We start from the raw sequence: 24615 nt of genomic DNA, 5'->3' as shown, positions 1-24615 counted from the left end.
TCAGGTGTGAATTATTATGCCTCTTTGATAGAGCTTCTTATTCTACTGCCTCTTTTCATAAAAATTTATTTTTAATTTTTCTGCAGGGAGACTTATCGATATTTTGTACATATTTTTTAAGAGTCGGTAGTTTTATATATTTAAGGCAGATGAGGGCATGATGTTTAGATATGCATGTATAGTGAAAAAAATTACTACAGTCAAGTGTATTAACTACGTCCTCACATAGTTACCACTAACTCAGGAAGAACACAGAGCTGTTTCTCCGACCCCTTCAGGTGCTTCAGTGACTTGGAGAACGCAGAATATTTGCTATAAATACCAGGTATAGTCACTTAAGTTAAACACTCTGTTTTGCTTAGACATACCTTGGTCAAAGCTCACAGTAATCGTATAAACTTATCCCTTTGATATTTAAAACCTGAGGGGCAAAGAGAGTTGTTTTTATTTTTAGATCATCAAAAACACTAAACTGTCGGTCAGGAGGATCTATGAAGAAAGGGAAACAAATCCAAACTATGACTAACAAGACCTGCTGTGAATGAGTCATAGACTGATTGAAGCAAGGCCTCTGGAAGCAGGAGAAAAGCATTTAGGAGCCACATCAGAATCAAGCCATGAGCCTCCTCACTTGTTGGTCTCTCTGTTGAACTATGTTGACACCTGGACAAAGTCCAGGAGAATAGAGGTTGGGCTGGTTAAAAATTGCTTCTCTTTCCTACCAAGGATGTTTTTGGTGAGACTGAGGAGGTCTTTTGGAATGCTTTCTTAGGTGTGAACGTGAAAATAGTGGAAGTTTGGGCAACATTAGGGGATTGTTTCCAAGTTGCCTGCAAGGCATTGCACAGTCCTCTTTTTTTATATTAAACATATGTACATTTATTACTTTCTTTTATTTCAAGAAATTAAGGGAGTGTAAATGTTTTTCTTACATAGATATTTTGTACAATACTTAAGTTGGTGCTTTTAGTGTGCCTGTCAACCTAATAGTATTCACTGGACCCAAAAGTTTTTACCCCTCATCCCTCGTCCCTTTCTTGTTCCCCATGTCCTTTATATCTCTTCATGACCATGTGTGCCCATGATTCAGCTCCCAGTTGTTAATGAGGACATGTGATGTTTGTTTTTCCATTTTGGAGACACTTCACTTAGGATAATACTTCCCAGTTTCATCCAAGTTGTTTCAAAAGACATGACATTTTTCAGTCTTTTTTATGGCTGAGTAGTATTGCATATCACATTTTCTTAACCCACTCATGAACTGATGGGCACCCAAGTTGATTTCTGTATCTTTAAGATTGTGAATTGTTCGATGATAAATATTCAAGTGCAGGTGTCTTTTTGGTAAAATGACTTCTTCTGGGTAGATACCCAGTAGTGAAATTCTTAGACCAAATAGTAAGCCTACATTTATTCCTTTGAGAACCTCCATACTGTTTTCCATAAAGGTTGTACTAATTTGCAATCCCATCAATAATGTGATGTGTTCCTTTCTCTCTACATCCACACTAGCATTTATTCTTTTTTGACTTTTTATTAATAGCCATTCTGACGGGGGTGAGGTATCTCACTGTGGTTTTAATTTGTGTTTCTCTGATGACTAGTGATGTTGAACATTTTTGAATATGTTTATTGGCCATTTGTCTTTGTTTTGAAAAACTTCATGTCTTTTTTGCCCACTTTTTAATGAGGTTTTTTATTTTCTTGCTGATTTGCTTGAGTTCTTTGTAAATTCTAGACATTCTTTGTTGGATGTATAGTTAGCAAATATTTTCTCACATTTTGCAGGTTGTCTAATTACTATCTTGATTATTTCCTTTGCTGTGCAGAAGCTTTTAATTTAATTAAGTCTCATTTATTTTTGTTATTGCTACATTCGCCTTTAGGGTCTTAATGATAAATTCTTTGTGTAGGCTGATGTCTGAAAGAGTATTTTCTACTTTTTCTTCTAGGATTTTTAAGTTTCATGTTTTTTTATTCAAGCCTTTTATCCATCTTGAACTAACTGTATTTAGTGGGAGATGGAGGCCTGTTTCATTCTTCTGCACATGACCATCCAGTTTTCCCAGCATCATTTATTGAATAGAGTTCCCTTTCCCCAGTATGTTTTGCCTGCTTCATCAAAGATCAGTTGGTAGGTAGATGGTTTTATTTCTGGCTTCTCTATGCTCTTCCGTTGGTCTGTGTCTCTAGTTTAAAACCAGTACAATGCTAATTGCTTACTATTGTCTTGTAGTATAATTTTAAGTCAGGAAATGTAACGCCTCTAGATTCATTCTTTTTGCTTAAGATTGTTCTGGCTATTTGGGCTCTTTTATGGTTCCTAATAAAGCTTAGAATTGTTTTTAGATCTGTGAAATATGAGGTTGGTATTTTGATGGGGGTTGTACTGAAAATGTAAATTACATTGGGCAGTACAGACATTTTAACAATGTTGATTGTGCCAATTCATGAGATTAGGATGTTTTTCATTCATTTGTATTATCTATAATTTCTTTCATTAGCGTTCTATAGTTCTCCTTGTAGAGACTTTTCACTTCCTTGGTTAAGTATATTTCTAGGTAGTTCATTTTTCTTTGTACTATTTTAAATGGTTTTGAGTCCCTGATTTTACTCTCACCCTTTCTGTTATTAGTATTTAGAAATGCTACTGATTTGTATACATTGATTTTATAACCTGAGATTTTGTAGAATTTATTTATCAATTCTAAGAGTCCTTTAGTGGCATCTTTAGATTTTTTAGATGCAAGATCATATCAACAACAAACTAGGATAATTTGATCTCTTCTTCCCTGATATAAATGCTTTTTATTTCTTTCTCTTGCCTGATTTCTCTGGCTAGGATTTCCAATACTAGATTGAACAGAACCGAATGCTTGTGTCCCCTTTATTGTTCAGCTAGAGGAATGTTTTGATTTATATCTTAATTTCATCATTGACCCAAAGATTATTCAGCAGCAAGTAGTTTAATTTCTATAGCTTTATGAAAATCTGAATGTTTCTTAGATTTGATTTTTAGTTTTATTCCACTGTGGTCTGTGATACATGGTATGATTTTGATATTTTTTGTGGCCTAAGATATGATCAATCTTGGAAAATGTCCCATGTGCTGAAGAATGTATATTCAGTAGTTTGGGGGTAGAATATTCCATAAATTTCTGTTAGATCCATTTGTTCTAGAACCCCATTTAAGTCCAGTGTTTATTTATATCCTCTTTGATAATCTGTCCGATTCTGTTACTGAGCAATTGCAGTCCCCAGAAATTATCATGCTATGATTTTTTTATTTTTTTGTTTAGATCAAGTAGAATTTGCTTTATGAATCTAGGAGCTCCACTTTTAGGTACATATGTATTTAGGACTGTTATGTCATCGTGCTTAATTGCCAATTTATAATAATATAATGACCATCTTTGTGTTTTTTTTTTTTTTTTTTTTTTTGAGACAGAGTCTTAAGCTGTTGCCCTGGGTAGAGTGCTATGGCATCACAGCTCACAGCAACTTCAAACTCTTGGGTTCAAGTGATTCTCTTGCCTTAGCCTCCCAAGTAGCTGGGACTACAGGCACCTGCCACAATGCCCAGCTATTTTTTGTTGCAGTTGTCATTGTTGGGCCGGATTTGAACCCGCCCACCTTAGTGTACTTGTTTGTCTATTTTTACCATTGTTGATATAGTCTATTTTATCTGACATGAGAATGCCTACACCTGTTCATTTTTGATTTCTGTTTGTGGGAATTTTTTTTCATCCCTTTATCTTGAGTCTGTGCAAGTTAGATCAGTTTCTTAAAGATGATATGTATTTGGACCAAGGTTTTTTTTGAGACAGAGTCTCACTTTGTTGCCCTCAGAAGAGTGCCATAGTGTCACAGCTCACAGCAACCTCCAGCTCTTGGACTTAGGTGATTCTCTTGCCTCAGCCTCCTGAGTAGCTGGGACTACAGGCACCCGCCACAACGCCCGGCTATTTTTTTGTTGCAGTTTGGCCGGGGCCGGTTTGGACCTGCCATCCTCGGTATATGGGGCTGGCACCCTACTCACTGAGCCACAGGTGCTGCCCTAAGGTGTTTTTTTGTTTTTTTTTTTTTTTCACCTAGTCTACATCTTTTAAGTGGGGTATTAAGAGCATCCATGTTCACTGCTAGTATTGATGCATGGAATAATATTAGGTTTATCATGTTGAATAATACCTTGTTTGTTTTCTCTCTTGTGCTATTGTTTTATATGAACTATGAGCTATAACCTTTCAGGTGTTTTTAAAATTGATGGCTATCTATTGTGTTATTCTATGTATAATGCAGTTTGGAGTATATCCTATAGGGCAGATCTAGTATTGACAAATTTCCTTATTGTTTGATTGTCTGGAAAGTCTTTATTTTTTCATCTTTTAAGAAATTTATTTTTCTGGCTCAGCACCTATAGCTCAGGGGCTAGGGCACCAGCCACATAAATGGGAGCTGGTGGGTTCGAAACCAGCCCAGGCCTGGCAAACAACAATGACAACTACAACCAAAAAATAGCCAGGTGTTGTGATGGGCACCTGTAGTCCCAGCTACTTGGGAGGCTGAGGCAAGAGAGTCACTTACACCCAAGAGTTTGGGGTTGCTGTGATAGAGTGCCATGGCACTCTGTTGAGGGCAACATAGTGAGAAGAAAGAAAGAAAAGGGAGAGAAAAGAAGAGGGGGAAGAGAAGAGAAGAATGAAGAGAAGAGAACAGAACAGAAGAGAGAAAAGAAAGGGGAGAAAGAAAGAGAGAGAGGAAGGAAGGAAAGAAAGAACTAAAGAGGGAGAAAAGAAAGGAAAAGAGACAAGAAAAGAAAAGAAACTTACTTTTTCAGAATATAAAATTCTTGGTTGGAAATTGTTCTGTCTAAGAAGATAAAAAATAGGGCCCCAGTCCCTTCTGACTTATAAGGTCTCGACTGAAAATTCTGATGTGAAGCTGATGTTTGCCTTTGTAGGTTAGTTGTTTCTTTCATCTTGCAGACTTTAGCATTTTCTCGTTTATTTTCATTTTGAGCATGTTGATGACCATGTGTCTTGGAGATGTCCTATTTGCTAAGAATCTTCCCTCTGTTCAATGACCACTATGTATCTGGATATCTGAATCTCTGGTGATAACAGGGAAGTTTCCCTCAATAATTCCTTCAAAAAAAGTTTTTTGATGCTTTTTCGTTTTTCGTCTTCTCTCTTTGAGACACCTGTAATTTATACAATATTTCATTTCACATAGTTCCATATTTCTCTGAGTGCTCACTGCTCTTTATTCTTCTTTCTGCATCTTTGACTAATTGGATTCATTCAAAAGCCTAGCATTCAAGCTCAGAGATTTTTTTCTTCTGCTTCATCCATCCTGTCATTGGAGATTTCAGCTATATATTCAGGTTTCCTAAATGACTCTTTCATTTTTTTTCAGTTTTGTTATACTTTTAGTGACTTTTTTAGTTGTTTTTTTTTCATTCCTGTACTATAATATTTTGGGGGTTTCTTTGTTTTTGTTTCAAATTTCTTTTCAATGCCATTCATCTTATTTTCCAATCCATATTCTGAATTCCATTCCTGACATGTTGACAGTTTCCTTTGGCTGTGATCTACTGCTATAAAATTACTGCGATCCTTTGTGGGTATCTAGCTTATTTTTTTCATGTTGCCAGAGTTCTTTTGCTTATTTCTTCTCATCTGAATCCTCTTCTGTCAGCTCAGGGCTGACAGACTTGTTGCACACCTATTCTCCTTTGTGGGACTCTCCTCCTTGGTAAGAGAAAGGAAAGGTTCCTAGATAGCACCTTTTTGATCTTTCAGGAAGATTTAACCAGCAGGAGAGAGGCAGATACACTGACAGCCCATAATGCAGCCCTTCTATGTTGTCCTCTTACCCTGTGATTGTCATAGTCCAAGCCAGTGCCAAGTGCAGAGTGGTGGGTCATTCACTGACATATTGCTGGAAGCTTGGGCAGGGGGCTGGGCAAGTCCCTCTCCATGAGCCTGGTGCTGCCAGAGACTATACTGCCTAGGTCTCTCCACGGCATGGCAGTGGCAGCTGGGTAAGGCTATCTAGGAGGTGGTTGTGGGTGTCAAGGCTGTGGGAGTTCACTCCACCCAGGGCCAGGTGTGATGGTGGCTTGCAGCTAGCAGGTACTGGGCAGATACTTGAACTGGGGGCAGTTCTTTCTAGGTGGTGGGTGGGAGTCTCAGGGGACGAATTTGGGGGCCCAGAAGCACAGAATCTTTGGAGACAGGGCTACAGAGCCCACTGGCAGCATGATAGGGTTCTTAAAAGTAGAAGTACAGAGGCTGGGCCTCCAGGCAACTAGTGTTCTCCCCCTGCCCAGGACCCATTTGTTATAGGGCTTCTCAGGTAGCATATGTGGTGCCCATTCTGCTAGACTTCCTTGTGTAGGGGGAAGGTATATGACTCCCAGTCATAGGTACATGAACACATCTGCTCTCTGTCCCCTCCCTAGTCTGGCCGGGGCAGTGTGGGCAGTGGCTATAGCAAAGCTGAGCCCTATAAAGACCAGGGTTCTGTACCTCAGAGCAAGAATATTGTTAACTGTACTACCCCTGAAATGGAGGAGGTTGCCAGGTTTGTGATGTGCTTGCTCTCTGGTCCAATGTAGCTACACAGACTCAAAGCAGCTCCTTGATCAGACTAAAGGTTTGCAGTGGTTGTGGGGGAGTCTCAACATAGCTCAGGCCTCAGCGTTCATGGGGAAAGCATAGAGTCCCAGGGTCCTCTCCTCCTGTCCTCCCCATGTGTGGATGCCTCCTCCAAGGTACTTTCTGATCTTGCCAAGTGGATTACCACATAACCTTCTCCTTCACTCTAAGTGTCTCTTGTTGCTTCTCTAAAGTGTCACAATGCAATCTCATGATTCAAGGTCCATCCATAGGTGGACATCTACTTGAAATCTTCACTCTTCTTGAAAGTGGCATGCAGGCTGCTTCTAGTCAACCATCATGACTCTCATGGTTCACAATCCTCCTTCTTGAAGGAGAGAACTAAATTGCTCTATAATTTTATATTGTAAAACTATATAAACTGAAAATGAGTTATATTTATAACAAAACTCAACAGTAACATAAAACATGTTAATTGAGCATAGAGTTTTGAAGTCTTTAGCTTTTTTCTCATTCCTGCTTTGTATTAAAATTCAGGGAAAGTCCAGAATTATATTCAAGTTGTTCAGAATAACTTGGACACTCATCCATAAGATGTTAACACTTCTGATAAACACGATAATTCATTCATTTGAATTTTCAACTGAGTGTATTATCTCTTAAAGATATTTTTCTTCCTGTTTTGTCGGTTTTCATAGAGTCTAGGCTGTTTATCTGGGGAAAGTTTCACAATACTTGATCTGACCTGGAAAATCTCCCACTTAAGATATATTGATATTCACATAAACCAGTTTTATTATAAGGATTAAGACTGGTAGAAAAGGTAAAGAATAGAGACAAAGAAGCTAATCGGAGAAACTTTCACTGCTGACTTGCTACTGAGAGTACTTGGTACCAGGGACAGCAGCCACCTGGAAGATAGGAAGAAAACTAATCTCACCTCAGGGCTTCCTTCCCTTTTGTTAGTCTCTTACAAAACAGCAAAATAATTGGCTCCAAAATCTCTCCTTCCTAGCCTCATTTCCCACTACTGGACAGTGCAATCTCTTTTGAGGCAGCCAAGCTCAGACTTCCATGGTACCCACCTCTACTCCTCCAAGAATATTATCAAAAAGTCTACCATGGTCTGATTCCTGTCCATTCCACTCCAATTTCCCCCAAACTGGCATCTTATTACCCTCATATAAGTACATTTAATTAAAAAATAATTATTGAAAATGCAGTGTAGTGCTCAAGAAAGCAGTGAAGAAACATCATTTAAAAAAAAACACCACCATTAACAATACATTTGTCATACATTTATTTTGTTCATGGTTGGTTGACTTGTTAAGGTGATCGTTGCTAGTGCTCTTGTTTTCTAGTGACTATTCATTTGTTCTCTTTTCTAGGACTAGGGAAGACACTATAATATAATGGTTAAAAGCACGAGCTTTAGTGTCTGACTAATGCAAATTTTAACTGCAACCTCCTGAAATGTGCTGGGCTGTTGTCTTTCTCATATAGTTGGATGATAATGACTAATTGATAAGCACTTATATGAATTAACCTGTCAATTATGCTAATATTGCATTGATATTCTGGCTTATCAAGGACACTTGATTTTCTAAGTTAAGTAGTTCATCATCATGTATGTCTTACCTCAGAGACAGACTTGGCCTCACAGCCATTTTTCCTGATAACTATCCACCCATCTGATGGGAATGTAATGGGGAACTGAACTGGAATTATGGATATAAGTCCAGAAATCTGCAACCACTCATGCTTGACTGTCCCTTTCTCCACAAGACAGCACATCTTGGAGGATCCACACAGTATATTATTCATATCTTGTCTTAGTCATGAGTTGCTCTATCACAAACCATGTCAAAGCTTAGTGGTTTAAAACAATAACCATTTATTAATAACGCTTATAAGTGTGGAGGCCAAATGGGTGGTTTTGCTGTTTGGGGCCAGAATTGCCTTATCTTGGTTGGTCTTGCTTTTGCAATTAGCAGGTTGAATGGGTTCTGCTTGGTCTAGATAAGCCTTCCTCATGTGTCTGATGGTTCTTGCTGGCTCCCACCTGGGGCAGTGGGGATAAATGGGCAGTGTGTATTTCATCTTCTAGCAGGCTTGCTCTCACTTGTTCACAGGAGGCCAGGGGTTCCAAAAGCAACAAGCAAGTAAGCCACAATGCGCAAGAAATTTACAAGTTTCTGCCCAGTCATTCCAAAACCCATCACGAGGCTAATCTCGATTGAAAGTGTGGAGAAAGATGCTACTTCTTGAAGAAAAAGCTACAAAGTCACATTCCAAGGGCATAGGTTTAGGGAGGGAAAATTTGGTGGCTATTTTTGCAATCTACCACATGCCTTTTGATCATCTTAATACTTTTCCCTTCAAATCTACACATGCAGTATCTCAGGAAATCCATGACCTGGTTTTATCTCTTATTTTCCCCTACTCTATCAGGTTTCTTCTGGGTCCATTCAAGAGAGTGTGAAAGACCGAGTGATTGACTCAAGACTGCAGCTGTTTGTTACCAAGCCAGGACTCTACACATGCATAGCTACTAATAAACATGGAGAGAAATTCAGTACTGCAAAGGCTGCCGCCACCATCAGCGTATCAGGTAGGATGGCCTTCACATGGCAGTGTTCCAGGACAGAAAATAATTGGCAGGCACTATTCCACAACCACTGGCATTGGGAAAAATCTCCCCTTTCTTCTCTGTCTTACTTTGGTCCCTTTTGGCTATATCTTCCTCCATAGAACACTCCAGAGTTAACCTAGATATGGATTTTGGCTAATTTGTTGCCTCACATAGTATCGAGTACCTAACCAAGTGATGGAGAACAGCTTCCATGAGTTCATTTCTTTTTTCTTTTCTCTCTTTCCTGCCTTTCTTTTATTTCCTTCCCCTTCTGCTCTCCCCTTTGCTTATTTCTCTGAGTTAATCAAACTTCCCAAGGCCATCAAGCAGTCAGTAGCAGATATTTAACATGGTTGTGCCAATTTCTGGGTAGTTATTCCTTGAGGGTATTTTAATCAAGAGCCTGAGCCCTGTGGTCCTCCCTTCTCCTGTGTAACGGAGGTGACAGCAGGACTTACAGGTGTTTTTAAGGAAAAGGGCTGACACAGGGATTTCTAGGATATTTGTGTTGCATTCTAAAGGTTTATTTTTAAAATTCAAATGTCCCAAAGCCTTCTGAGAACGTTAGTGGAATTCCTAGAGATGGAAATAATCTCTGTATCAGGAAATGCCAGGCGTGTTATATTTGCAGTTTGCCTACTGCCCAAGGGTCAGCAGAGAGGTGCTTGGCCTCACATGTAAGGCGAACACTGGTAGAGCCTGTGCCCAGGGCCAGCTCCCCAGAGCCTGCTGTTTCTTATTACAAGGCCACTTCTTTGATCTTCCCTGCTGGGGAAATTTCTAGTAATGTCTGTGATTTTTAATATGGGTGAATAGAGGCCACAGAGAAATCTGCAGAGAGTACTGGACAAGGCTGGGCCTCTGGGGCATGCCCACGAAGGAAAGAGATTACAAAACTAGAGCGCCTTCTCTCTCCTGCTCCAGGGAAATATCTGCCTACAGTGTCTTGAGACTTCCTATCAGTTATTCTAGCATTTCCATGGATGATAATCATTTCTCCCAGAGAATGTCAAGATTTGTTAAAGTGAATTCAACTTAACACATAATAATAATTACTATTTTCATAGCACTTTGCTGTTTATAAAGCACTTTTCCATGCATTTATTAAATATACTGTACAAACAGATTGTATTAGGTGGAATAAAGATGGAATAAGGATGAAAACTTAATTAAAAATAGGTACTATCTTCCAGGGACTCTCAGTCTAGATAGCAAGGCAGTCAGCCATGGATGCTATGCCACAGCAGCAGAGGCAAAGCACGCAGTAAAACAAGAGAGGGACAGAGTCAGGGAATCCCTGGGAAAGAGATAACATTTAAGTAGAAGATGTGGGTATGAGATGACTAGGTGGAAATGTGTTCAGAAAAAAGCAAGGCAATGGGCAAGGCTAGAAGAAATGGCAGAAATTGGAGATGGAAAGTGGGAAGAAAGGTTTGGAATCAGCCATGTTATGAAGAGCCTGAGTAGGGTTAATGTGTCCTTCCGTCGATGGGAATTCATCGAATGATTTTAGAGGAAATAAGTGTATCATCACAGATCCTTTAGCAAATTAACAGGTGGGGTGTCAAGAGGTTGGGAGCCATGACAAGCAATCAGGAGGCTCTTCCTGATGTCTCAAAAAATAGCGAAGGTCTGAAGAACAGCAGAATAAATTGATACAGAGAGAAGAGGAGAGATGCACAGAACCTATCCAGATTGAAATTAGATTTGCAGCAAGTGCCTGGATGTGGCAGTGAGGTAGATGAATGTGTGAAGACGTGTCTGAGATTTTGAGGAAGGTGTTCCCGACAAGCAATGCTATATAGGCAAAGCAAAACAAAGCTTAAGAACTTAAGAAGATCCAGGAGATGATAAATACTTAAAATGTTTGATGCTTTTGAATTACCTGGCATTATTTTAGTCTCAGTGTCTTTGTTTTAGGTTATATTTTATCAAGACCTACTGTTAGATATACATTTATATATATCTATAGATTCATATAACATATGTCTGTGCATATGTGGGTATGTGTGTGAAATATATATGTATGGAGAGAGAGAACCAAGAGAGAATTGAAGTGAATACTCAAATCCAAGAAAATTACCTGATCAAATTTAGTTTAAACATTTCTGCTGGGGAAAGAAAAATGTTGCCAATCTGGAGAGAAATTTATGTCAGGTAATTTAATCATTGAAAGATACTTCCCTACCAGAGCTCTTTCTCGCCTTCCTCCTTCCATGTCTTCCTTCCATAGGGGAAAAGAGGACCTGTATTCTTGCACTGGTGTCCTCTGAAATCCGCTGGTCTCCAGGGAAGTCTGTAGCTGCGGAAGTTGTAAATTTATCTTCCAGCTCAGTGAGAACCCAGAGGACCTGCTGGGCTGGCTCAGTCCACTGAGGCCCCTTTGGGAGCGGGAGCAGCACCGCCCACTGCATCTCACTATCCTTCCTCAAGCCCATGTCTAGACTCAGCTCTGCAACCTCTGCAGCAAGGTGGTCCCATCTATCCCTCCTGTGGCCTGTGGCAGGCCTGCTACATTCCAGTTCAACTCCTTCTTTATCCCTCATGGGCTCTAAAGCAACTTCCGGATCACGTTCAAAGTATACAAAATCCAAGAGAGATGCAGACCTGCTAGCCCAGTTCTGCTGTAATCCAGCCATGTTGTGTTACCATTTCCACACGAATGCTGCCGTCTTATGTCAGGGAACAGGATCTCTATGGGGTGCATTTCTTCTAGTATATCAAATAGGAAGTTGGAAAACTCCCTCTGTTTCTTGATTTTTTCCTTAACAAGTATACCTCTTTTCTCAGATTTGGGTCCAGAAAAGAAATCTACAAAATATGTATTCCAATTCTGATCCCTCTACCTTCCTTTTCTCCACAACATACCAAGCTGGAAGGTCTAGTCAGGGATCTCTCACTCTAGGCTCTCTAACCTGGAGCCTGCTCATGATAAGTACAAAGGCGGTTGTGAAAACAGCACTATGAACAATAAGTGGGGGGACCTAATAAATCAGGTGTATATGCTCCACACAAAGGTTGAGTCATCCATGGACATGATCTTTAAGATGCTTAAAGGACCATAGAGCACAATAGCTACCACACTATATACAGCAACGTCATAACCCGAATGAAAATGTAATCAGACTCCATTAATAAATGGAATACACCAACACGGAAAATCTGTAACCCAAAAAAAAGTGGTGTGCCTTCTGATGGCAGAAAGAGCCTTAAGGCAGCACCAGAAGTCCTGGGGTTGCAGGGAGAGGTTGTCTTGGATGTCAGTGTTGAGAATAGACCAGAGTGAGGATGGGGGCAAGACCCAGAGGCAATCCAGGGAAAATAACAGTAGAATTTTCATGGGGGAGGAAATGAATGGTGGGAGCAATGTATGGATTGTTTGGCATGTCACAGCAGAGAGGAGTTTGGCACCTGCTGCAGCAGCAGAGTTGAGTTCATGTGAAGAATGGTCAATTCATGAGAGATAAGAGCCGTGTACACTGGAACCAGTGATGACTCGACAGGTCAATGGGCCTGGCAAAAGCAGTGGTATGGAGGTCAGCTTTAGAGTGGGGGGAAATTGGAGGCCCTGGGAAAGAGATATGATACCACTGTGGTCAGGGGTATATTTATAGTAGCTGTATGGGGTTATCAAGGAACTTGGGGACGCTGGCAGGATAAGGAAGGGCTCAACCTGTAACTGGGACCTGGTCCTTGCCATTTTCTGAATTGTATGAGCAATAATTAAATCTGTCTGTATACAGAATCATAGTGTTCCACAATGTTGGGAGTCAAGTAATGAAATAAGAGTTATTCAAAAACTGAAAAATAAAAAGGAAAAGACTTAAAGGGATCTATAGTGGGTATGATCAATCAGAAACCTGTGTATTTGTTGGAAAATTGCTATATATCGAGCATTATTCTCTGCCCTAATTCATAAAAACTATGTAAGACCCTTTTGTTCAACCCTTGATGTGCTTTTCTAGTTGGTTCTGACTATAGGGGACCTGATCCTCCCCACTTTTGCCAAAATTTCCCAGGCAAATGTCACGAGTGTGCCTTATGAGTGTAATTAATTGACTAAGACTCCTAACCCCCATGATAACATCTTCCACTTTCTCTTTCTCTCTTTGCCCTGTTTGTGTCAGTTTAAAACCATCCTGGAGCTTTAAACAGCAGGTTCTTGGGTGGTCAGACAAAAAACTGAAAGACACACCATTAACGAACCAGACTGATGGGCGACTGTCCCATGTGAAAAGAGAGCCAGAAAAAGAAAACCTGCTTGCCACCCTCACAGGTTGTGTGTCCACATTCTTTCCAGGGAGGCCCTGCAAGCCACACCAGGCAGGACCCTGGCCAGAGGCTTTCAGTTGACACACCCCTTCTGAGCAGACGGGACAACTAGGATGAACTAAAGAGCCATGTCAGAGTATTCAGAGTTTATTGATAGACATAAGAAAGCTCTAAAAAGTTAACACAAGGTTTAACAGTAGAAGGGTGGCAGAAATGACTCACCAACCTTTACTCAAATTTCTACTTCTTATATACCCAAAGCTCTCCTTTTTCCACTGTGGCCTTCTTTCTTAATTTGCATAGTTCACAGCTAAGATCACATTAACCCTTAGCATAATTCAATGACTTGTTACAACATTCCACTTCACAAGTTAATCTCCTAAATCGATCCTCCTATACTACTCAAGATAGATAACTTTAGGGTGGGAGCTAAATTTATAAAACAGTAAGAATGGGAGACAGTGAAGGTCAAGTGGGACCTATACCAACCCCCCAGCTGTGTCAAATGGGAGACGGGGGTGAGGGTCAGGCAGGTCCTGCACCAACAAAACCAGCTGTGTCAAATGGGAGATGGGGGTGAGGGTCAGGCAGGTCCTGCACCAACAAGACCAGCTGTGTCAAATGGGAGACGGGGGTGAGGGTCAGGCAGGTCCTGCACCAACAAGACCAGCTGTGTCAAATGGGAGATGGGGGTGAGGGTCAGGCAGGACCTACCCCAACCAGCCCAGCTGTGTCATGGCTGCCTTAGCCTGCCTGACTCCATCTCATTCTCACTACAGGTGCTTTCACAGGCATCCCTCTGCCCTTGTTCTCTGGCCTTTGAATAAATTCATTCCTACGTTAATCTTCTCTGGCCCTGTGCTTCGTTTTGTCAACTTTAGCCATTTCCCTCAGGCTTGCTCTCTGCTTTAGAGTTCCTTCTAAGTAATAGGCAGAGGCTGCTTTTTGCTTTTCAGGAACCCCACATCAGGTTAGATGTGCTAGATGCCTCACAAAGGTCCCTCTATAACCACTGAGGAAACTACCTCCCAAGCCTGCAGTTCACTGTGAGCCAATATTCCGGGGAAATAGGGCCACTTTGGTGCAACTTTAATTTAGAATTGTTTCAAAAAAGCATGGTCTAACACTCTCCAGATCTCCCAGAAGTTGGGTGTTGGGCGCCTGCTGCTCCATTTCCGCCTCCGCTGAGCTTCAAGTCAGCCATGGTGTCTCCCTTGCCATTCGGGCAGTGCTTCCTTCCCCAAACTCTGCTGTCCCAGGTTGCCATCCCCATCCTCCCCGGTGTTCTGTAGTGCTCACTAGTGCGACCACTGGTACCCCAGGCAGGCAACAGCCCCATTGTCACATTCCCGCTATTTCCCTTTGAAGCATTTACTCCGTTTATTTACTCTTCCCAGCAGGAAAACTGGAAATGGAAAAAGCTGGTCTAGCGCTGAGGATTATGTCTAAGGGGATATCTCTAGTGTTTCAAGGACAACAGAAAAATAAAGACCAACCTTCATGTTTCCTAAACCCTTCCATGTGTCTGCCCAAATCCTTATGCATTGTTTGAGAAATGTGATATACTTCTTTCTGACTCATTTACATTTGCCTTTAGTCATCAGAAGAAGTCAAAAACCTTTTAGGACCTCACCCTATGAACCAGGAAGCTGCATTTCCCCTCCATCCACAAACCCAAGAGGCTCAAATTGTGATTTAAACTCACCAGGATGCCTGGTGTTTGGCAAGATACCTTCACCAGAACCCTCAGCTCTGGGGCAGAGACCAGTAAGACAGCCTCCGATCCCTGTCACAAGCATAGCCCTGGAATAGAGTCCATTGAAATAGATACAGGGATTCAGAAGAGGAAGACACACGTCTGTATTTCCCATTCTCAGTGGTACCAGGACCTTCATCAGAATGAGGCTCAAAGTTCTGCCTGTGCTTATCCAGTCTCGGGGTACAGGGATGAGGCTGTGGTCACATCCTTCCTCTAAGGGAAGCTACCCTCAGCTCTACCAGCACCCCTACCTTCTATCATCCCCTTCTTTAGACTAACCTTAAGTTTTGGACTTTCTGGTCACTAAGTTTAAAGCTCAAATAAATATATATATAGAATCATTAAAAATGGGCAAATGGGAGAAGTCTGATGTGGTTAGCCCTGGAGCCTCCCACCTCCCAAATGGACCACCTAGTTTTATTTTTTATATTTCAGAAGAGTTGATGTTTCCCATTACTACAGAAAAACAGTAGAACTTGGAACTCTATTTTATAATCAATATAGCTGATTGAATGTGCATGTTTCACGCACTTTCTCAAGTCTGATAGTCTTGAGAATTTCCCCTCGATACTGGAGATAATTTTTGAGACATGGTAACACAGCAGAAGCACATGATTCGCTTTACCAGGCAGTGTTTCAGCCTCTCTAGGTAGAAAGAATTTTTATCAACAAGACAGACGCTATCCCTGGCATGTCATGGTAGCTTTATCTGATTTTAAGTTAATGAAAAGTGGTTTTTTGTTTGTTTTTAATAAAATAGAAGGGAATAAATGGGTAGCAGCCAGTAACTGTATTAAATTGTTACCAGCTATTCTGCACTTAGGCGTAAAGGGTAAGAGTGCTTTTACAACCCGGCACCTTTCTTAAATTAGAGTAGTTATACATTTCAGGAGAGGGCCAAAGTTTTACCGACTTTTCTAGATAATTTTAAAGATGCTACAAATATTGGTGGTGTTAGGAATTTGGGGAATCTTTAAAATTTTAGGTTTAAAATAAGGATGAATTATAATTACAAGTTTCTTGGACTCCTTTCTCACTTCCTAGCCATCCTTCAGTAAAGAAAAGAAAATACAAGTGGAGAAATTACCTATTTAAGATTATCCGCTCCCAAGTACTATGGCTGGATTCTCTTTGGCATTGATTCAGATCCTGGCTACTGAATCCTCCTTTTAAAATGAGAGGATTTTAAAATGTAATCTTAAATTACATTTAAGATTATAGGTCATGTGTTCTTTCATACACATGACCTATTCATAAACATGACCTTTCATAAACATGCTATTGGATCCTCCGATTAAAATGAGGGTTCTGTCATAAACATGACTTTGGCCCCTATGTTTCAATAGGTCTCCCTGCTCAGCTGCTATTAGAAGTTACCTTTACTGCACATTATGTGCCAATTTCTCTGGAAGACTTCCCTTCTGTCTTCCCTCCATCTGTTCTATCTGCACAATGGCAAAATTACCATGAGGTTCGGAGCACCTGGGTACTTTTTCTAGTTTAGTAGTGACACAGAGCTCCAGTCATCATTTTTCATATCCTTTGGTCATCTTAACTGGTTAAGGGATCCCTGCAGGCCTCTTTCCCAGTTCCTAAAACTTAAATTATAACTCAGATTTGTACTTTGTGACCCTGAGTGGCATCATTTCAGAAATAACCAAAATAATTCTACAGCTCAACCTCCCTATCTCAACAAAAGAGAATTTCAGAGTGGAAATAGGCATTAAATCAATGATTTTGATTTAGGTATTGAGCAGTGACTCTTCTGGCAGCTGGAATCCTGCAAATCTTAGACACGTCTTGATGTTTCCTTCATAGTCATTCTAGTTTGTTAATTATTCCTCCTGAACATAGTTGGGAAAGTATCACAAAGGAATCTGTCCAGCATGGCTTGCTGTTAGAAGAGTGTGGACTTCTGTTCCTAAGCAAAGAGACTCATGTGGGGAGGACAATGTGTTGGAATGCATTTTGGCAAAAGTTTGCTCTGTATCAAAAGTTAGTTTTTAAAGTCCATTGTCGAGATGCAGAACAACTTTGAACGACTCGTAAATTAAATAGGAACTAAAGAAGTAACAAAGAGGTAAGATTACATGTGTAAACAGTGTGTTAAACAATTTAAACTTGACAGGTACACAGAGAAAATGGTCTTTTCTCCAACCACTGGGGACTGAGGGATTATGCTATCTAGAATCTCCTTGTCCCTCTGGGGAGAAAATTCTTTACAAGCTTTTAAGCAGACTCCATAGTTTCTAGATATTATTTAGATACTAAAAATCACCATCTGACCTAGTTTAAAACGTCACCCTCTTCTATATAATTCAAACCTCACCTGCTTCCCTCTTCCCACAGCCAGCCAGTTATTCATTCATCAGCTCAGAGAGTAGATGAAATATAATCTGTTGCTGTTGTATATCCCGCCTTCTTGTTTTCTAATTTTTCTAGACAGAGGTCCTCAAACTTTTTAAACAGGGGGCCAGTTCACTGTCCCTCAGACCATTGGAGGGCCGGACTATAGTTTAAAAAAATATGAACAAATTCCTATGCACACTGCACATATCTTATTTTGAAGTAAAAAAACAAAATGGCAACAAATACAATCACATCGCCTCATGTGGAGTTTGAGGACCCCTGTTAGCATGATTCAAGACAAGAGGCTTTCCAGGGAAGAGGGCTAGTGTCTTTTCCTGAATAGATGTTCTAGGCTTTCTCTGTTGTGAATACATTCCCAGTGCCAGTGCCATATGTAATGTATATGAATTTATGCGTGTGTGTGTGTGAATTTATTTAATCCCCACAATTTAGTGAGATGGGTACTTTTATTATCCCGATTTCACAGATGAGGAAACTGAACCTCAAAGAGGTGCCCAAGCTCACATAGATAGTAAATGGTAGGTCTGGTGTTGAAAAACAGCAGGTGCAGCATCTGAGCCTTTCATTCCTTCAGTATCTCTATGTATCTGAGCCTTTCATTCCTTGAATACCTCTGTGTTGCAGGCGTTTGACTACTGACTCCCACATACGACATATACAATCTTTGGAGAGTCCTTCAGAGGCCTCTGCATTGTATGGTGCCTGGATGTGAGAGATATTCTTTACTACTTCATCCTCTCATAATCCCCAGCCTTTGACCTCAATCACTCCTGAGATAACTCATGATTTATTAGTATTGGGGTCCTTGCCCAGCATTCAGTCCTCTTGGTAACTTAGCTATCTTCCATAGTGTCTACTGGATTCAGAGGAATTCATATATCCCTGCTGTCCAAGTAGTATGGAACTGGACACACTCTCTCTCTCTTTCTCACTCTTGCTTCCTTCAGACCCTAATGGTTTTGATTCTTTTTAGAAATTTGGATCATTTTTAAAAAACAAACAAGGCTCAGTGCCTATAGCTCAGTGGCTAGGGAGCCAGCCACATACACTGGAGGTGGCGGGTTCGAATCCAGCCTGAGCCTGCCAAACAACAATGACAACTACAACCAAAAAATAGCCAGGCATTGTGGCGGGCACCTGTAGTCCCAGCTACTCAGGAGACTGAAGCAAGAGAATCGCTTAAGCCCAAGAGTTTGAGGTTGCTGTGAGCTATGACGCCACAGCACTCTATGCAGGGTGACAGCTTGAGACTCTGTCTCAAAAAACAAACAAAAATAAAACGAACTGTTTCCTTGGGTATGGATTCTACTCTCTAATTCTTAGAGTTGAAAAGAGTACCATTAGACATTTTATAATCCTATACACACATATCATTCAAGGATGAGAAGATCTAGAGAAATCATTCATCTCCTTTCCTCTTAAATGCAATTCATCCTTTATTTTTTTATTAAGTCATATACTCATATCATGAATACATTTATGCATATTGGGGTACAATGTATTTTTTTGTATAATCTGACGTGCTTACAGCATACCAATCAACACAGCTTTCACCTCATTTACTGATTATTGTGTTAAGACATTTATGTTCTACACTTGACAGATTTGACTTGTACCCTTGTAATATGCTCCATAGGTGCGGCCCCGCCTTTTACCCTCTCTCTATCAAACCTCCCCCCTCCTCTCCTTTCCCACTCCATTTCTCTCCTTCATCCTGGGTTACAGTTGTGTTCTATCTTTCATAAGAAAGTGTGAGTAAATTTAAGTTGGTTTCATAGAAGTACTGAGTACATTGGATACTTTTTCCTCCATTCTTGAGATACTTTACTCAGGAGAATATGTTCCAGGTCCCTCCATGTAAACATAGAAGAGGTAAAATCTCCATCTTTAAGGCTGCATAGTATTCCATGGTGTACATATACCACAATTTATTAATCCATTCATGGGTCAATGGGCACTTAGGCTTCTTCCATGACTTGGCTATTATGAATTGAGCTGCAATGAATAATCTGGTGCAGATATCTTTTTTGCAAAGTGATTTTTGATCTGTTGGATATACTCCTAGTAGAGAAATTGCAGGATCCAACAGCAGGTCAATTTTTAGATCCCTGAGTGTTTTCCAAACGTCTTTCCAAAAGGAACATATTAGTTTGCATTCTTTTATTTAAAGTCTGAGAGCCAAAGCTATTTGCCTGGTTATAGGGCCTACTTATTGGAACAGAGAATAGGGTGCTTATACCCTTCTGGACCCTCCTAGGAAAATGTCAAGGGGTGTGTGTATGTGTGTGTGGTTACATATTTGCTAAAGTCGTTTATCTAAGTTATTGAGAAAATGCCAATTACTGATGAAAACAATGAAATACATGCACAGATATCTATGTTGTAAGTAGTTAGATCGAAAATACCAGCATTTTAATTGGATAAATGTAGTACATTTATATTAGATTAATTCACCCCAAATCAATTTACCTAAAACCAATTTTCCCAAACTTGGGTTAGCTAATTTCACTTAGCCTGATGACTACCATATCTAATGTTTAAAGTTCAGGATTAAGAATGAAACATTTTTCAAACAATATGGCTGCGTATTTATAACTTATTTTTGTATGGCTTACCTTATCACATATTGTGAATGAGGAGATTACTACATACCATGATGCATGTCTTTTTCTATTTTATTTAATTTTGATCACTTGCAGGGCTCTTTAGCCAATTTGTCAATAAATGATTAATGTCAATAAATAATTTCTTTACATATTTGTATTTCTGTTAAAAATATTTTGTAGAATTACGTGTATTTCATTACCAACCTTTTGATTATTATTGCCTCCTGCTTTCATTATCACATTATTTCGTATCACATATATGTGTACATATGTGTGTACACGTGTATGCATTAATCAGATTAGTACGACTTTGAGCACATTTCTGTTTAGTAAGGTATTAGTATTTTAATAGTTATGATAAAGTGAGAAAAAATGAGTCCCTCTTCTGATCAACACTCTATGGTGGTTATTTATCAGGATAACTACCATATTTTTCTGTATCTAATGTGCATAATTTTTCCCAAATTTTTGAGGGAAAAATAAAGCTGCACATTATGTATGGGTAGTACTAATTCTATATTTAGATAAATGTTTTTAATTCTTTTATTTTTGCTTATGTATTATAAGTGTAATTCTTCCTTATATCAAATAATATGTTAAAAAATGCTAAAATTCATTTGTAGTACAAAAAAGTATCTAAATATAAACAAAAGCTTGAATTAAGAATTAAAAGATACTTTTACTGAAAATTTGGGCCAAAACCATGGGGGTACATTATTCAAGGGGCACATTATACGTGGCCAAATAGGGTAATTGATGAAATTTTAAAATGCAAAATGATACGTTATTTCCAAACAAATTTATAGTAAGGATCATAACATTTAAAAAAAAAAATATCTCTGGAAATACCACTGGAGTGTTAACAAGTTAATACCGTGATTGACTACTTTTTCCATTCAGCCAAAAACTAATAAATGTCCATTCCTTAGGAAGGTAAAGAGATTGGTTTCGAAGCCTTATCCTCACTCAGGCTCATTGACAAGTCCATAAAGATTTTTAAAAAGTCACATATTCAAGGTTACAAAAACCATGTAGTCACCAACACTTGCAAATTTAAAAGGGAATGATTAGAAATACAAATTTGTTGAAGTCCAAGAAGATTGACTTCTTAGAGGAATTCATTTTAAAGTCCTTAAAGTAGCCATAAGAAAAACTTCAAAAAAAATTTAGACCTCAATATTAGAAGAAATTCCAATATAGCATATTTGTGTTACATGAAGTATGTATTTTACTTCTTACTTCTATAAATGAGGGTGGGGAGAGGCAAGGAGGAAGTAACCACAGCACTTGGTAAAGATTGCAAGTTTTAAATTTACTTTACAAAAAGAAGATGGAATAATTCAGCAACGCTGGTCATCTCATACCCTTACAAGGGCCCTCCTGCCCTGGGAGAGCCTGAGTCACATCACTCTCCAGAGGAGAGGTGCAGTCTTATCAGAGCTCTAAGTTTTTATCTCTGTAGGCATGTCCAGCTACACAACTTGCAGGCTCTGTGCAAAATGAAAATGCAGGGCTCCTTATTCAAAATACTAAGGATTTCAAGACAGTGACAGCTGAGTGTTAAACGAAGCATAGGCCTTATGTAACTACATAGGTTACACACCCACAAAGCCAGCTGGGCCTATGAGACCTATGAGAATAACAGTTGTCTACCCTCTCCCAAGCCCTCTTCCCTTCCCTTCTCCCTCTTAGGCTTACCATCTTGCCTTTTTAGTTAAAAGTCCCTAGGTGGCTAATGGAAGGAAACTCTGAGCTGAGAGGCTGCCTTTCCCAATGGTGCCCATGGTTAACTCAGTTTGTAAAGAACATACCCTCTGGAGACACTGAGTTCAGTATTCGCTTAATCTCTGAATCTGCCTGTGAATTCAGTATCTGGCCTCCTAGCTGAAGCAGAGAGCTTTTCAGAAACTTCAAGCTCAGTGGTATCAAAACTATCTCTTCCAAATGATAAGATGAAAATGTACTAATTTTCTTTTCTTTTCTTTTCCCCTTTAATTTGCTTTCCTGTGGGAACTTCCTTTCCTGTTAAAAGAATGGAGGTAAGAGATGGTTATTATACCAATGTTTTGTTATGTGTTTTTTAATCTGACATGCCATTATTTGAGTGTCGACTACTCAGTGTGCACTGTAACCAATTAGAAGGTTTATAATTTCGAATCTTTTTAGTACTCTTCCAAAATGATGAGGATGAAGATGAAAACAGGTAACATCTATTGAATACTTAACTATGTATTGGGCACTGTGCTAGGAGCTCTAGAGGCATTAATTAACATTAATTAAATTTATCCTCAAGACATCCCTGTGAAATAGATACCATTATTATCTCTATTTTATAGAAAAAAAAACTAAGAGAGCTACTTTGAACTGGAAAGTTCAGGTGGCTCATACAGCTAGAGAATGATGGAGTTGGAAGTGGAACCCACAGCTGACCCCCAAGCTCTCCCTCATAGCTCTATCCTGTAGATAAGAAAGTGTCCCCTTGCAGGATAACACTTTGCAATACATAGAGTTTTATTTGTGGTATTTATTAAAATTGACTTTCATGAAAACTCTGTGAGGCGTAATAACGATTTCCATCTAATTTTGCAAATGACGAAAATGGGATTCAGAATGATTAATGAAAGTAATAATTACTTATAGTGCAATAAAGTTGACTTTGTAATACAAAAAAACATTTGTAATAATGACAATTGCAGCTGCATTTTGTGGTTCATTCATGAGCCCCACTTGTTATCCCGATTTTTTAATATGAGAAATCTGATATACAAAGAGTTGCCCAGACCACGCAGCTAGCAAATTTCAAAGCCTCAATCGGAGCACATGTAGACAGACTCAAGAATTCAGGTTTGTAGCTACTGCACTTAACCACCTTCCCCAGGTAGTCCGGTAACTGGGGAGGACGTAAAATCCCATCCATTGATTTAAATTCCAGGGAATGAAATAATTCATTCCATAACAAAAAATTTTTTTTCTGAATCTTGATACAAGATTTTTAAAATCTTGATACAAGCTTTGATACATTAGGTTACTTGAAAAATAGTTATTGATTTATGTGGCTCACAGAATGTGGACTCTTAAGGATTCCTCAGTGAAGGCAGTTATCTACTGAAGAATGTAGATGAGGTACAAATTAAATTAAAATACAGGCCATCAACAAAGACCATTATCTTTCATTCCCACTCAGTACACCTGCCCTCCCTCTGCATTTTTAAACCAATCGCTCAATCTCTGGCACTATATTGGAAAAGAGAGAAACAAAAATTATACATATTCCCTTCCCCCAAGGAATTTATTATTAGGGTACCTACATACACACACACATAAAGATTAATTATAATACGACATAATAATGGAAGTATGTGCAAATTCCAAGAACGTAAAGGACAGAGATCATTTGCATGCAAGTAAACTCAAATAAAGAAGTTTAAACTCATAAGTAATTAAATTCTAATTAAAAAGCAATTCCATATTAGTTTTCATTTATGATAAGAAGTGTTCTCACTCTACTGGTAGAGAGAAAATTGCTATAAACATTCCATAGAGCATTTGGCAATTTTTATTATGCTAACCATTATTTAAATGGTTATATTTTAATATAACTGAATTAAATAATTCATAATTTAATACATCTGAATGAATCCATTTTTAGTAATCTATCCTAAGGAAATGATCAGAGTTATAAGCAACATTATTCAAAACAGCCTTAGTAATGGATGTCAGTAATACATATGAGCAATGTAAATATCTACCAAAAAGAGAAATCAATGTGATTAAATACCATGTTTTTGAAAAATAATTAATGCCACAGATGAATACTTATAATATCACGCTAGGTAAAAATATAAGATAGAAAAAGTACATTTCTAGCACCGACTCAAGCCATGTATCAAAAACATTTGTACCCCCTTAATGGTTTGAAATGTAAATACATATAATGCTGAATACATTTATGTATATACTGATTATAACTGATGTATGTAAAACATATAAATTTTTTATATATTTGGCTAAAATAATTTTCAAATTATTTTAAGTTTAAAAGTTTTCTTGTTTATATCACTTTATTTTATACAATAAATAGGTAGTAATTTTAATCAGAAGCAACACGAGGTTTTTCAGGGGAGATCATGTCTTTCTTCTTGAAGACATTGGGTTTAGCATTTTTAAAAAATGACACTTTATCTGTGTCTTAGAGCAAGGGCTGGCAACTTTTTTCAGTTTAGGGCCAGATATTAAATATATTTATCTTGTGGGCCGTGTTGTTCCTATTGCAAAGGCTCAACTGTCATTCTAGAGAAAAAGCAGGCCTACATGATGTGTAAATGGGTGAATATCAATCTCTTCAAATAAAACCTT

General features: G+C 39.0%; 1 protein-coding gene across 2 annotated transcripts in view; it reads left to right on the top strand.

The window, feature by feature from the left end:
- The window catches only part of MUSK (muscle associated receptor tyrosine kinase), a 142424-nt gene that overhangs the window by 77615 nt on the left and 40194 nt on the right, over nt 1-24615 (top strand). For both annotated transcript variants that reach the window (XM_053558674.1, XM_053558670.1), the window contains 2 exons: nt 9072-9231; nt 22292-22298. In XM_053558674.1, the coding sequence (XP_053414649.1) occupies nt 9072-9231; nt 22292-22298 (167 nt within the window). The remainder of the gene's footprint in view (nt 1-9071; nt 9232-22291; nt 22299-24615) is intronic.

The sequence above is a fragment of the Nycticebus coucang genome, chromosome 2 (genome assembly GCF_027406575.1).
Source record: "Nycticebus coucang isolate mNycCou1 chromosome 2, mNycCou1.pri, whole genome shotgun sequence".
NCBI classification, from domain to species: domain Eukaryota; kingdom Metazoa; phylum Chordata; class Mammalia; order Primates; family Lorisidae; genus Nycticebus; species Nycticebus coucang.
This window is presented reverse-complemented; position numbering and strand designations above follow the sequence as displayed.